Below are 16360 nucleotides of genomic sequence, written 5' to 3'. Positions count from 1 at the left end.
TTCTGTCTGTGTTTTGCAGATTGTTAGGCTTCTTTCATTCTGTTGCCTGCTCACTGAAGGAATCGGATTGTTAAAATCAGAATTTCATTCTACTTCTGCTCATTTGACTTGCACTAATTTCATTCTACCTGTGCTAATAACTAATGCGAATTAGACATACTGTGCATTAACTAATGCACATTTGCATAAGTGCTCATTAGTGCAAATTCTCCTAAAAGTGAAAAACTGGTCTGCAGGTCCACAGAATCCGCGTGACTTGGAAAAAGCTGGCCCACTGTGGAATCTGCAGGTCATTTTCATAGAAACCTGAAGTCATCTGAATCCATTACAGATTTCTCTGACATCCCTATTCCAGATACTCTCTCACAAAAGTGTCTGTAGCGCAGTGTGTCTACAGTTTCATCAGGTGACCCACTCGAGAGGCAAACAATTTCCATTTCACTAGCTTTGAAGATTTGTATTTTGTTTGCCTTCTGGTAGAAAACCTTTACTTGTTTGATGAAATTTGCATTACTTCTTAGTGTCTGCAAAAGCACACCTTTCCCCATGCCAAACAAATGAGAGGTACTGTTACAGCCACCAAGCGCATGTGTAAATGATAGGTATGGAGTAGTTTCAGATCCAATTTCTTCCTTCAAACATTTAGGGCACAATCCTATGTATGTTTAGACGGAAAAAGGTCCTCCAACTCCAAGTAATCCCTGCCATCCCCTAAACATGCGTAGAATTGTGCCCCTAACCTTCCATACTGTTGGCTGGTTCTTGAGAGTTTTAATTTCTCTCTGAGGTGAAGACTGAAACCATTTTTCAGTAGACTGACATTTATTTATTTATTTCTATACCGCCCAATAGCCGAAGCAATCTGGGCGGTTCACAGACCTTGGACTATATCTATTCTTTCATCCAGACATCCAGGGCCTGAAAATGGAAACATGTTTTCTGAGAGTATGAGCAGTTACTCTAGGAACTAAGAGGATTACATCCTTGAAGAAAGGACCAAACTCTCACAGCAGCTCATTTAATAGTTAGATTGCTTTAGAACAGATAGATGTACAAAGATCAAGCATTCAGCAAACATTTATCTGAAAGAGTAATGAACAATGGTTCATGAAGATTCTTGCAAAGATTGTACTTTCTTACCCACTATCACCACAGTAACATCTAAAACATGCTAGCCTAAAAACAGACACTCCTCTGTTTGATATTTGCTTTGAAATGTACTTGGTCCATTTTTCACTGAAATAATCAAAATAGCATGAATCCTACCCTTAATTCACAGTCTTCATTTACAGCTAGGTTACTGGGCTTCAGGTCCTGCATTAGAACAAACAGTTAAGAGTGTTAAAACAGGGCTAAAATTAATAAGGTGAAACTAGTCTTATAGCTGTTTCAGTCCAGCAAGCCTGACTGATGATGCACACGGTGCATTATATCACTGATGCAACTTACCCGGTGAATGATTCCAGCTGAATGAATATACTGCCAAACAAAATGAAAATGTGTAAGGTCAGAAGCTGAAATCAAATGCAAGTGGTAAAAGATGGCTATTAGCAGTCATTCGCTCTGACTGGTGGTCTTCTACAGAACAAAGATTTAGGTTAGCTCGCATTTCCACCTGCGCATCAAGCACACAGTGAGGAAAGCAAGAAGCAAAAAATGCCACAAAGTAACCATAACCGAAATTTGTACTTCAACAAATATATATTTTAAAGTATTAATACTGTCAGATACGAAACACTGATAGCCTTTTGCAATATCGTCCTTCAGAATTAAACTATAAATTTCAACTAGAAAGCCATATATTCCTGGGAGAAGGTAAAATAGGAAAGGAAGAGGAGTATCAGGTATACCTCTGAATACTTTACAAGTTGAGATACCTCTCAACCCGGATGCAGAAAGGATATTGCATTGTAGATGGGAAACAAATTCTCCTTCTCCAAGATGCATGGAATCCCAGAACTGTCAAGGTCTGATGTATATGATTCTTTGCCCCTTCCAGAGGAGTACTCTTCTCCTCTTCCTGGCAAGCACGGATAACACAGCAATAATAATAGAGTAGACATACTGAAATCAATGGGTTATGATCATGACTTACTTGTCCCATGGATTTCAATGCGTCTACTCTTAACTATTATTAATCTAAGTCTGGCTCCAACTGATATACATATAATGGGTGTATGTATGGGGGTGTATGTGTGTGTGTGTGTGTGTACCACTTAATACAATACCATCTCTAATCAGTTACAAATGACACACACACACATATCACTCACACGCACAGTCCCAGTATACACCTGCTTAGGTTCAGCAAAAAAGATAGTGTGTGTGTCTGTATCTTCTATGTGTATACACACACACACACACACACACACACACCCTACCTTTGCAATGGCCAACCACAGCGCTGGGACATGTGAAGTATAATAAATGAGCATTCTTGAGCATGTACAGGGTTCTTCTCCCTCTCCACTGAATGACCACAACCAGATCCCATCCATCCAGCTGTTTACGGCTGTATTTAGGTAAAAGAAAGTGCTTTTCAGCTGCAAATGGTATACAATATGCCATTTACGGCTGCACCTTTCCTGCTATAAGCTAATGGCAGCCACCATTAGTGTGTTGTGTTTTTTTTGGGAAGCTGGACAACCACCCTGCGGGCACTCCTCCAGACCTGGAGGTAAGTGTGGCTGGTCCACCATGGACTCGGGAGGTCAGATTCTTTAGAATTTGCCCTCATTTGAGTCCATGGCAGATTTCTCCAGCATCCCTAGCTGTAACTCAGGATAACGCTTTATACAGCTGATGAAGTGGCCTGTATCATACAAAGGTTTATGCTGTAACAAATGTTAGACTTTTAAGGTGCCACAAGACTCTCTGTTGTTTAGATCAATTTCAACGTTGTGATGAACTAAAATGATTAGGGATTAAAATGTTATTTTTAATAGAATTAATATTTTAATACAAGTAATATAATATGATGACAGGCATCTTCTTAACAAAGGCATTCTCTCCTGTGTGTGAGAGAAGCAAGGAATGCCCCTTCTAAGGAGAAGCCCACTACAGGAAACATAAACATGCGTTAAAAACAAAGGTCAATGTCAATTCTGTTTATAAATTGCCTTTCTATATATTAGCTTTTCTCAACCTTAAGCCCTTCAGATGTTTTGCACTACAACTCCTTGCGTTCTTGACTACTGGCCATGCTGGCTAAGGCTGATGGGACTTGAAGTCCAAAACATTTGGACGGCAAGGTTAGGGAAGGTTGCTATATATACTATGCTGAAGGTGGCTGAGACAAAGAAAATAGATACTGACCTGGTTCACACGACACGACAATCCACCATGGATGCTCATCCATGATGGACTGTCGTGATGTCTGAAACTGAATTGCAGTTTCCACAATGGGGATTATTTTTCACAGACAAGCCACTCTGAGAACCCAGAGCTTGTTGTTAGGTTGTTTAGGCTGGCTTGTTTTCAAGCTGGCTTGTTGTGACATCTAAAACCAGCAGGGCGACTTCATCGTGTGGGTTGTCGGGAACGGCTAGAGAGCCATCCGGCAAGAGTGGCAAAAACCTTTGCCACTCCTTATGATCTCGCTAGTGCTGCCACCATCTTCCCTCATCTCAGTACCCTCAGTACCCTCAGTTCTCAGTACCCTCCACCCTGTATTCCTAAAAACTGGGAAGAAAAGACACCAGAGACTGTCTGGAACGCATTCACAACTTTAAAAAAAAGGGGGGACTTGTGCAAGTGAGCAGATCTGTGGCTATGAAATTTGCATACTTTCCCCCTCCACTTTACTACTCTACCATGAAATCTGCATGCATTTTCCAATCCCACTCACTGCTCTGCCTTGAAATTTGTGTGTCTTTACCTTGAAATGTGCATATCTTTCCTGGTCCCCCTCACTCCTTGCTCTGCCTTGAAATTTCTGTATCTTTACTAATCCCTGCTGTGATTACACAGTCACTGCTGTGTAACCAACATGTATATCTCACAGCTAGTAGGGTGTGAAGCAGCCTTTAAAAAAAAGGGGTTCTCTAGCAAAGCAAGTCCTGAAGTGGTGGATGAAATTGACAAGGGCACTGACAAGAGGGGGATACCAGTATGCTGGGCTAAACAACCCTCTCGTGAAAGACCCCCCCCATTTTTTTTTAAAGTTTGCAAACATGTTACCACATTCATAAGGTCTCACAAAATTAATTCCCTCTGGCAATTTGATGTGTGTGTGTGTGGGGGGAGTTTCCCTCGTAGCTGGCAACTCTGGCGGACCAATGGCAGAAAAGGCTGAACCAGGGACCAAGGAAACGACGTGTTCTGCGGCAAAGGCACCTGGGAGATTTGCTGGGACCCAGCAAGAGGACTGAGGGGGACTTAGAGGGGAAAAAGCCACAGAGCAACCAATCGTCTGTTGGGCTATAGCCTATTTTCAGGGTGGCTTAGCGTGATGTGCAAACTTTTTTGCCTTTTTCTTCAGAGATTTTTTAAAATCTGCAAATATGTGTAGATTTAATTCATTAATGAATTGATCAATCAACTGAGATTAATGTGATCAATCAACTACGTTTCTTTAACTGAGCAATAGCCCTAGCAAAAAAAAATTTAATTAAAAAGCAAAGACAGAGAGAGAGAGATTCCAGCTTCATTGAGATAATCTTTCTAATGCACCATTTTACTTCCTTCCTCCTTTAAAACACATCTTCACAGGCTTTACCTTAAGTCCCCGAAGTAACTGATAAATAAGAAACTGTATATGGTCGTCTGTCAATTTCTGGCACTTCACAATATTATTCAGGTCAGCACCCATTAAATTTGTGACAAGATACCTGTAAATACGAAAGAAATTTATCTGTGGCTTGTAGAAGATATTTATAGCAGAACTGTATACATGTCTACTCAGAAGTAAGTCCCACTGAATCCTATAACTGTGTATAGGATTGCAGCTTTCATTGTTTTAAAATTCATTTTCACTCTGTCATTTAGTGTGGGGTTTGGGGGTAAATAGCTGGTACATGAGAGATCTTGGTGAGGCTGGGATCAGTGGGCACTAGCATGATTCAGACTTCCAGACACTGGTTATAACTGGTGTCAGTTGACACACTGGCTGTGTTCACACAACACACTAACCCACACTCAGTGGTTGAGTGTGGGCTGTTGTTGAACCATGAGTTAGCATGTTGTCCAATCCCATGATATTTTCCAGAGGGTAGCTTGTTAACCATGCAGTGTGGCTTACTTTTCTCAAAAACGCTACCTTAAGAACCCATGGCTTGTTGCTGAGTTGTTCACAGTGGTTAACAAACCACACTGCATTTGTGGAAAATATTGCAGGTTCGGACAAAACACTAACACACAGTTCAACAAACAACCCACACTCAACCACTGAGTGTGGATTAGCGTGTTGTGTGAACCCAGTCAAAGAGGGCTAGAGGTGACTGAGCTCAGCATAATGATTCTGTGATCACAAGGTTGGATAAGTTGCTGTTCTTCTGATGAAACAACTCTTTTCATCAGAGGAAGACTCCTTCCATTGTCCAACCCACAAAGTTTGATGGAAGTCTGAGCAGTACACTGAAGATGAAGGACAAAAGCCAAGGTAAAGGGATAGTATAGCAAAAACATGAGGATGGTAATGAATAGCACTGGGCTGGGGAACCTGTGGCACTCCAGACATTGTTGGGACTCCAACTCTCATCATAGAATCATAGAATAGTAGGGTTGGAAGGGGCCTACAAGGCCATCGAGTCCAACCCCCTGCTCAATGCAGGAATCCAAGTCAGAGTATCCCTGACAAATGGCTGACAAGCCTCGTCTTGAAGGCCTCCAGTGTGGGAGAGCCCACCACCTCCCCAGGTAATTGGTTCCATTCTCGTATTGCTCTGACAGTCAGGAAGTTTTTCCTGATGTTCAGCTGGAATCTGGCTTCCTGTAACTTGAGCCCATTATTCCGTGTCCTGCACTATGGGATGATCAAGAAGAGATCCTGGCCTTCTTCTCTGTGACAACCTTTCAAGTACTTGAAGAGTGCTATCATATCTCCCCTCAGTCTTCTCTTCTCAAGGTTAAACATGCCCAGTTCTTTCAGTCTCTCTTCATAGGGCTTTGTTTCCAGTCCCCTGATCATCTTTGTTGTCCTCCTCTGAACCCTCTCCAGTTTGTCTGCATCCTTCTTAAAGTGTGGTGCCCAGAACTGGACACAGTACTCCAGATGAGGCCTAACCAGTGCTGAGTAGAGGGGAACTAGTACTTCCCGGGATTTGGAAGCTTTGCTTCTATGAATGCAGCCCAAAAGAGCATTTGCCTTTTTTGCAGCCACATCACATTGTTGGCTCATCTTCAGCTTGTGATCGACAACAAGTCCAAGATCCTTCTCGCTTGTAGTGTGGTTGAGCCACGTATCCCCCATCTTGTAACTGTGCGTTTGGTTTCTTTTTCCTAGGTGCAGAACTTGGCATTTATCCCTATGAAATGTCATTCTGTTGTTTTCTGCCCAGCGCTCCAGTTTATCCAGATCACTTTGAATTTTGTTTCTGTCTTCCAAAGTATTAGCTATCCTGCCCAATTTTGTGTCATCTGCAAATTTGATCAGCATTCCCTGCACCTCCTCCTCCAAATCATTAATAAAAATGTTGACGAGCACTGGGCCCAGGACTGAGCCCTGCGGTACCCCACTCGTTACCTCTCCCCAGTTTGAGAAGGTCCCATTGATAAGCACTCCTTGAGTCCGATTCTGTAGCCAACTGTGGATCCACCGGATCGTTGTTTCATCTAGCCCACTTCGAGCTAGTTTGCTCATCAGGATATCATGGGGCACTTTGTTGAAAGCTTTGCTGAAGTCGAGGTATATGATGTCTACAGCATTCCCACCGTCTACAAGGGAGGTTACTTGATCAAAAAATGAGATCAGATTTGTCTGGCAGGACTTGTTTTTGAAAAATCCATGTTGGCTTCGAGTAATCATGGCATTGTTGTCAAGGTGCTTCCAGATGGATTGGTTTATGATCTGCTCCAGAATTTTCCCTGGGATTGATGTCAGACTGACTGGTCTGTAGTTCCCAGGTTCCTCCTTTTTACCCTTTTTGAAGATAGGGACAACATTAGCCCTCCTCCAGTCATCTGGCACTTCCCCCGTCCTCCATGATTTCTCAAAGAGAATAGACAGCGGTTCTGAGAGTTCTTCTGCCAGTTCCTTTATGACTCTAGGATGCAGTTCATCTGGCCCTGGAGATTTGAACTCATTCCAAGTCATTAGGTGTTCCTTGACCATATGCCTATCGATCTCAAGCGGCAATCCTGCCCCTTCAGCCTGTACTTCGCCTTTGCCAGGGGGGTCATAGACCCTCTTTTGGGAGAAGACTGAGCCAAAGTTGGAATTGAGCACCTCTGCCTTTTCTTTGTCATCTGTTGTTGTTTTGCCATCCTTATTTAATAGCTGAACCACCATTTCTTTCCTCTGCCTTTTACTATGCACGTAGCTGAAGAAAGCCTTTTTGTTGTTTTTAGCATCCCTCGCTAACCTCAGCTCATTCTCAGCTTTAGCCTTCCTGATGCCATCCCTGCAATTCTGAGCTATCTGCCTGTACTCTTCCTTTGTTACTTGGCCTTCTGTCCACTCCCTATATGTGCCCTTTTTTGTTTTCAGGTCATCCCTAAGCTTTTTGTGAAGCCACATTGGCTTCTTCTGTTGTCTTCCACCTTTTCTTCTTGTTGGAATTGTTTGTGATTGTGCCTTGAGAATTTCCTTTTTTAAAAGCTCCCACCCATCTTGGACTCCTTTTCTCGTTAGCGTCGCTTGCCATGGGGCCTTACTGATCATTGTTCTGAGTTTATTAAAATCAGCTTTCCTAAAATCCAGGGTACGCGTTTGACTACACTCAGCTTTTGCTTCCCTTAGAACCAAGAACTCAAGTACAACATGGTCGCTTTCCCCCAGAGTTCCTGTAACTGCTACTTTATCCACTAAGTCATCTCTGTTGGTTAGGATCAAATCAAGGATAGCCAATCCTCTAGTTCCTTCCTCTACTTTCTGTAGGAGGAAGTTATCCTCCACACAAGTCAGGAATTTCCTGGAGGGGCCATGTTTTGCAGAATTTGTCTCCCAACAAATATCGGGGAAATTGAAGTCCCCCATTACTACTACATCATGCTTCCTGAAAACATTGGCTATTTGCTTTTCAAAAGTTTCATCCTTGTCTTCTCCTTGATTGGTTGGCTGGTAGTAGACTCCGACCACCAGGTTCCTTTTATTCTTGGTCCGTTTATTTCAACCCAGATGCTCTCGATGGGGCTACCAAGCTCTCCTTCTGTATTTCTGTGCAGAAATATGTATTTTTTCACATACAGTGCAACTCCACCTCCCTTTCTGTTCCTCCTGTTCTTTTTGAACAAGTTATATCCTTCAATTGCAGTATTCCAGTCATGAGAGTCACCCACCAACTCTCAGTTATACCTATCAGGTCATAATTTCCCTCTTGTATTAAGAGTTCAAGTTTGTTCTGTTTGTTTCCCATACTCTGGGCATTAGTATATAGACATCGAAGAACATGTGCTTCATAGTCTGGCTTTCTTCCTACATGTGTCTGAAGACTATTATTGGGCGCTATCACAGCTGTTCTCTCTGTTGCAGTGCATGCACCTACGTCCATTGTTACCCCCAACATTACATCTCCCTTCCCCATAGGGTTCAGTTTAAAGCCCTCCTGATGAAGTTTTTCATGCTGTGGCCAAACACATTCTTCCCATCCTTTGTGAGGTACAACCTGTCCCTAGCCAACAGCCCATCTTCCAGGAAGTATAGCCCATGGTTCCAGAATCCAAATCTCTCTCGTCGGCACCACCTTCGTAGCCAGTCATTCACCTGGAGAATTTTTCGTTCCCTTTCTATCCCTCTTTTAACTACTGGAAGGATGGATGAGAAAACTATCTGGGCCCCAAAGTTCTTGAGTTTCCTTCCCAAAGCTTCAAAGTCTGACGTGATTTCTTCGTAGCTCCGCTTGGCAGTATCATTTGTTCCCACATGGATGAGAAGAAAGGGATACCTGTCAGTGGGCTTTATGAGTGCAGGCAACCTTTCAGTCACGTCTCTAATCTGTCCTCCTGGGAGACAACATACCTGGCGAGTCCACGGGTCTTCACGACATACTTGGGTCTCGATCCCACGCAGCAAGGAGTCTCCCACTACTACCACTCTTTTCTTCTTCTTGTAGGCCTGGGTTTCATCGCCTCTGTTTGACTGACCTTCAGCCTCTTGCTCACTCTCATGCAGCATCAACCCTAGGCAGCTTGGCCAATGGTCAGGGATGATGGGAGTTGTAATCCAACAGCATCTGGTGGCAGCGGGGGGCACAGGTGCCCTACTCCGAACATAGGGAAATAGTGGTTCAAAAAAGGAGTATGAGATAATCCAGGGAAGCAACTTTTCAGTATAACTTTCTCTTATTCAGGCAAGGGACTACAGATGAATGTCTTATTTATAAAAACACCATCATGCAGGTTCTTACTGACCATTTAAAAATGTAATGTACCTTCCCTAGACAGAACTTCAGCATGCCTGATTAAGTGAATGACACCCACAACCTGAGGGTAGTTCACTCCTTGGGTAAAAGTGTGTCCACTTAAGAAATGGAGGACTCTAGAGGAGTCCTAGTCATACAAAAATAATTTTCTTCCCTCCAGTTACATTCCTATGGCATCTTAATACTTTTTAAATACCTTGTAGTTTATAAAACATTAACATCACCTCTTGGTAAGTTTGAACCAAAAAGAGAAACGTAAAAAAGGATGAAAGAAACAAAAGAAAGTCATTCATCTTGTACCGTATTAGTGACATCAAATGGATGGGAAATTATGATGCCAATGCCTGTCCAAAGCCCATTTCAACTGCCTTGATCCTAGGAAACCATATTATTTATGTCTTACTAATTCCGACAGAAGAAGGTCAAGCACATGTTTAACTGTTCCACTGAAATCAGTGGGACTTAAATACGCATAACACTTGCTGGATTGGACCTACAGCGTTTATCTTAGTTGCTTGCCAACTGTCAATGTTTAGGTTGAACTTTACTTACACTTCATTAAAATTTTCTATTGATGCTGCAGGTGTAAAAACATCTAGTAATCCTATAACCTGAAACAGAAAAGAGGAATTTCCATTTTACCTAAAGAAACGCAGGAGATAATGCAGTATTTCCACTACCTGTACCTACAATCTCCTAGAACAAAGACTATGGCAGTCCAACACAGGGTCAGGTATACTTAAGCCTAATGACATCAACTGTGTCTTACTCTGTGATAGATTCTGGGCCCACTAAGGGTGCAAACATACATACATGCAAATTAGGACTTGCTTCGTGCTACATCCCATCTCAAGCCCATCTTTCTCCTACCTTCACAATGTATTTCACAGGTGCCCTTGTGTGCGAACTGAAAGGTAATTCAGTAGTCTGTCCTCCTCTTTCCCCCCACCCTTCACACAGGCTGCCTGCCTTTATATTTTAAAAATGCTACATGTATATTTATTCAATTAGATGAATTTTCCTTAAAAGCAGAATCAAGTTATTTTATTTATTTATTTACACACACACACACACACACACTCCTTCAGAGAGGGCAAAGGTGAGTTAGGGATGTCATCAGTTTCTAGCCAATCCACACTTTTCACAGCTTCTGCTGTAAACATATAGAAATGGATTCCCCTGGGCTCAGTCTGGGAGAGAGGATTTTACATCTAAACAAAACATGGCGAGCACACTTCTTCAGTAGGCTTACTGATCAAATTATGTTTTATCGTGGCTTCTAATTCCAATGTGCAGGAATCCTATAATCATAATTCTTCTAGAACTACAATTTGCTGAAAAAGAGGAAGTATGAAAAGACACTAAGGGAAGGACAGTGTGAAACCACAACCTTGCCCAATCCTATTATGTTCTGTTCAGCACTATTATGTCTGAACTGACCCTGTGTATTGATAGCAAACCCAGCCCTTTTTAGCTAAAAGAATGCTCACTGAAATTTAAAAAATAAGGCATCAGTATGTTCCAAAATGGAACTTGGGTAATTTGATGGTAAAATGTAAGATACCTGATTTCCTGTTACAGGACATTAATAGTTAGTAGTTCATTATGTTATAGTCAAATAATGATCTACATTTGTTTTGCTCTGTATTTGCACCAAGACATTCAGCCTCAATCAACACATTTTTATATACTGCACCTCGACTTTATGATTATCTTTGTTTCGTAGCACCATCTTTTAAATGTGTCATCAATATTGTGGCCTCATTGTCCAAGCCAGTTGTGGCACCGGTGGAGGGGAGGGGAAGGTGTAATGCCTCCTCAGTAGTCAATCCCCAAATCCTCCAGTGTCCCAGTCCTCTTACTATCTGCCCTGAAGGAAGATTACCTGAGTTAACTTGCTTGAGGCTGCCCAATATGTGCCTATATCAGAACAGTATGTCTGGCCTTCCCTTGAGTCCAAGGAATCTTAATGAAGGGGCAAAAGAATATAACAAGGGGGCTCAAACTGTCCTGGCTTTTTGAAGTGCGCAGCACAGAACAAGTGGTCCCTGTATGTACTTGAGATTTTCTGATGAATAGTTCAATAAAACCAAACAAAAGATGAATTACAAGCTTTACATTAAAGATTTACATAGCACAATCTTTTCACTCACATTTTCATGTTTCATATGTTTGAGTAATCTAAGCTCCCGGTACGTCCTTCTGGCATGAATAAGGGACTGGAAAGGTCTTGAAAGCTTTTTGACTGCCACTTTCTGCCTTGTTTTGGTATCATACGCTGAACTGAAACATAATCAAATATATAAAAAAATAATTTATAGAGTTTTCCACTTTCGTCTAATTTTAAGCCAACTATATTCATTTCTTTTAGTTTTCTTTTAAAACTCATCCGTAGTTGTGTTCCTTCATTCATTTCATATAGAAAAAATGTATCAAATCTTATTTGGAATTAACTACATTGTACACAACATTTATCATCCATCTACACACAAACGTACACTCACATAGATACTATTGAACTAGCAGAGAACCTCAGACATCCAAAGCAATTAAATACTTTGAATTCATTTTAATAGGCTGATCTTATGGTCCACTGTGCAAGACAACAAATGAATTGGTCCTTCTCAGCGTTCAGTGTTGTGGCATTACAGTAAAATGCTGCTCTGGTGAATCTACTCAGAACCAGACAACTATACTAAAGACCTACATGGTTCAAAGGCAAACTAAGATGAGACTGCTAAGGCAGGACAGTAGAATAACAATGCTAAATATAATCCTATTGGCATGAACAAGACAAAGGACACCTCTTGCACTGGTACAAGTCTACACCTAACACAAAACAGGAGTATAAACTCAACAACATGAGTAAGAGACGTCAAAACCAACAACCCAACAAACCAGAGGATACATCCCAGAAACAGACAAGCACTACCTCACATTGGGGCAATAGCAGGTCTTTACAGGCACTGACAAGGTCAACCTCGGGATGGTGCCAGGTGCAATCTGAAACCATCTCAGTACCTAGAAGAGCATAATTTGAATGTGCGCAACCTCCTTCCACTCTCCATCTTAAGATTGTCACTAAAGGCAGACTCCATGGCTTGAATATCAGCCACTCCCCACTCCCTTTTGCTTTGTTTACCATCCTGTGCGATGAAGAGTTCTGGAGAACTTGGAAGCTTGCACAGTCTACTTTGAGTTGACCTAATAAAGGTATTACTGTGATATGGATTTTGGCCAACACACCTACTTTTGCTTTTTGTGAAAAAAGATAAAGAAATAGCTTGCATTTTACTAGATTCAGTTGATCAACTTGCATTCTCTTTGACTGAGTGGGCCTGTGTACTTTGGTTAAAGCTTACACATTTACAATACAAGCAAACGTTTAGTTGTGTTTTCTTTAGAAAAAAATATTGCCTTACCACTTATTTTGTGACTTTCATTATTTCATGACAGCAACCCCTTACAGAAAATTGTACTCTTAGCAAATTAGTATTTCTTGTGATAACAACACAAGGATTATCCCCAGGTAATATCCTTCTCCCATCTGCCATGACAAATAACCAGACAATTATCTTCATTAATTTGGCTTCCTATCTCCCATGTCTCTAAGTCAAGGCTCCCTAGGGAGCACTACGATCTGCATGCCGGGCCCCTGGTGAACAGATGGGAGCCTCTATTAATTACAGAGTCTGCCACCCTGTCTAGGTATCTCAAGTGTTAATCATGCCTGCCACACATTGGTATGCTGTGTGTAATCTTCTCATATACACCATTAATTAAAATCTACCAACTTGCAATGCTATAAAAGGCTGCCCTAGGCGCCACTGACAATAAATAAGCCTTCAATATAAACGCTTGAGGCTTCAGTTGAAGCCTTGATGATTCAAAATCTCAAAATGTCCTCATGAATCCCTTTTAATATCTGCTGATATTTTGGACAACATTTTTCCTTATGACCTAGAAGCGGTGGTCGCTATAACAGCTCCCACCATCACAGCTATCACAACCAGATCCATACTAAAAATAAAGCCATTAAAACTATGGATTTGGGTCCTCTGTACATTCGTTCCATCTAATTGGCATTTTGCGCACAAAGGGGCTTCTAATCCGAACACAAAGTATAGCTACAGGTCCTGCCCCATTATTGCTCAGAACCCAAGGACAATGAGGAAACTTAGTGTGTGCCACTCCCCCACAAAGTTCCCATCATAGCAGAGAAAAGGAAGCTTCTATACATTCAGTGCTCCTTGCATGCATCACAGTTTCTATGAAGGTCTGGTCTGCGTTCATTATTTTCAAATCAAGTATGTTCAATCAATGGGACTTATTTCAAGATCTTGGAACAGACCAGTATTTTAAAATTTGAATGCCTTTAACTTTCCATTCCTAAATGCATGTTAACATAAAAAATATTAAAGGCCCTTAAAGTGCTGAATTTTAAGGACTAATGCAGCCTTGCATTGAAAATATGCCTGGTCATCATAGGCAACCAGGCATTTCATGTAGGTGAGTCCAGGTATTCCATGCAGGCAAGTGAGAAGGCTAGCAGAGAAGAGACAGGCTGTTCCATCCCTATACCAGTCTGCTTTGTTTCTGGCTAGCTGTGGAGGGAGGATTCTCTTCTTCTACAACTAGCAGTGGGCTAGCGGTAGGAGATGGCATTCTTTCTCCACTAGTCCAATAGGTAGAAGGCATTTTATTTTTTTACTAGCCTGCTAAGAGGCTAGTAATTTTTCATGTTGGCTGCAGAGAAGGGGGCTTCCCCTCTTCCATGACCAGCATGGAAACATAGGCTACTAGCATCTTAACAGACTTGTAAAAAAGAAGAAGAAAAAAAGCAGGCTAGTAAATTTTGTTGGGTTATTTGCAAGGCTGAATTGAGTGATCCTATGGTCCCTGGGATTGCTCATAAAACCCTTCTGAGGTTGGAGACAGTGCTCTGACCCCGGAAGAGGGAATAGGAGATTCCCCCCCTCCCCCATCCCCTTGCAACTGATATGGAGAGAACTGTGCCAGCTGCCTCTCCGAGGTCAGAAACCCAACTTTGGAGAGGGGGAAAAGGGGGCATTCTGGACAGTGGGGATGGGAGAAGACAAGAAATGCCAGGATAGGAGTTATCCTAAGCCTCTTCCAGCCTCCTTCTCTCCCCCTTGGAAGCCCCCTTGCTAGATGGGCTAAAAAGCCCATCTAGCAAAATCTGTAGGGTGGGAGGACGGGGAGGTGAACATTGTCTCCGCTGCTCCTCTCACCCTGCATTAGATGATTGGAAGCCTCTGAGTTAAGAAGTCTCTGAGTCCCATCGATTGTGCTCTTAATGTCCTTTTTCATATGTATGTATGCTTTAAGGTGTATTTCTTGTAATACTAAAATGTTTGTCTTAACTTATTCCTGAAAGAAATCTAGCTTGATCTCAGCATTTGCAAAGCTTATCCTGATAACAATAGTGTTTAGGAAATGTAATTTATAATATTTTTACCCCACTTTTCAAAGCAAAATGTCCGGGTTGGCTTTCCCCTGTTTATTTTTATGTCACTTTCCCACCAAATTATGCCCAAAGCAGCACACAAGAAATAAAATGAACAGCAATAAATTTAACAATTCAGAAAGTTGTAAAACCTATTTTAAAACACTCATGATAAAGCAAACAAAAACAGCAGTATTTTTCAGCAGCAACAGAATCACCAAAAGCCATGAAAAAACTGTGTATCACTGAGAGCCATGAAAAGACAATTTAAAAGCCTGGACAAACAAAACCATTTTACTTGGTGCCAATAAACTGATAAGAGAAAGGAGTTCTAGAGTTGTGGTGCCACCACCAGGAAGATCCTTGTAGCCACCTTCCTTGTCTCAAGAGGGCTAGGACTTCTAGAGTTGGGCTTCCAATGATGACTGCACAGTTCATATGGGAGCAGACACTCTTTCAAATAACCTGGTCCTAGGCCATTTAGGCCTTTTAGGCCTAGGCCATTTAGTTCTTGGTGGTATGGGGATACCAAGTAATCTTGTCTGCCTCCTGAGGAATCTGTATAACGACCAAGTAGCAACGGTAAGAACAGACCACGGAACAACGGACTGGTTTAAGATTGGGAAAGGAGTACGGCAGGGTTGTATACTCTCACCCTACCTATTCAACCTGTACGCAGAACACATCATGCTACGTGCTGGGCTTGATGAAGCCAAGGCTGGAGTTAAAATCACTGGGAGAAACATTAACAATTTCAGATATGCAGATGATGCCACTTTGATGGCTGAAAGTGAGGAGGAGCTGAGGAACCTTATGACGAAGGTGAAAGAAGAAAGTGCAAAAGCTGGGTTGCAGTTAAACCTAAAAAAAACAAGATTATGGAAACCAGCTTGATTGATAACTGGCAAATAGAGGGAGAAAACGTGGAGGCGGTGACAGACTTTGTCTTTCTAGGCACAAAGATTACTGCAGATACTGACTGCAGCCAGGAAATCAGAAGACATTTACTTCTTGGGAGGAGAGCAATGACAAATCTTGATAAAATAGTGAAGAGCAGAGACATCATACTGACGACAAAGGTCTGCATAGTTCAAGCAATGGTATTCCCCATAGTAACCTATGGCTGCGAGAGCTGGACCATAAGGAAGGCTGAGCGAAGGAAGATAGATGCTTTTGAACTGTGGTGCTGGAGGAAAATTCTGAGAGTGCCTTGGACTGCAAGAAGATCAAACCAGTCCATACTCCAGGAAATAAAGCCAGACTGCTCACTTGAGGGAATGATATGAAAGGCAAAACTGAAGTACTTTGGCCACATCATGAGAAGACAGGATACCCTGGAGAAGATGCTGATGCTAGGGCAAGTGGAAGGCAAAAG

General features: G+C 42.0%; 1 protein-coding gene across 4 annotated transcripts in view; it reads right to left on the bottom strand.

Moving 5' to 3' along the window:
- Positions 1-16360, bottom strand: part of MAPK11 (mitogen-activated protein kinase 11) — a 75249-nt gene that overhangs the window by 33238 nt on the left and 25651 nt on the right. For 2 of the 4 annotated variants that reach the window (XM_084810904.1, XM_084810905.1), the window contains exons 2-6: positions 11672-11801; positions 10071-10129; positions 4718-4829; positions 1450-1479; positions 1267-1314 (exon numbers count right to left, since the gene is read on the bottom strand). In XM_084810904.1, the coding sequence (XP_084667030.1) occupies positions 1267-1314; positions 1450-1479; positions 4718-4829; positions 10071-10129; positions 11672-11801 (379 nt within the window). The remainder of the gene's footprint in view (positions 1-1266; positions 1315-1449; positions 1480-4717; positions 4830-10070; positions 10130-11671; positions 11802-16360) is intronic. The other 2 variants (XM_084810906.1, XM_084810907.1) reach the window with 2 other exon arrangements.

This window comes from Heloderma suspectum, chromosome 7 (assembly GCF_057233095.1).
Source record: "Heloderma suspectum isolate Gila_16-S chromosome 7, 16-S_ref, whole genome shotgun sequence".
Taxonomy (NCBI): domain Eukaryota; kingdom Metazoa; phylum Chordata; class Lepidosauria; order Squamata; family Helodermatidae; genus Heloderma; species Heloderma suspectum.
The sequence above is the reverse complement of the archived record's forward strand: the minus strand, read 5'-3'. Positions and strand labels throughout refer to the sequence as shown.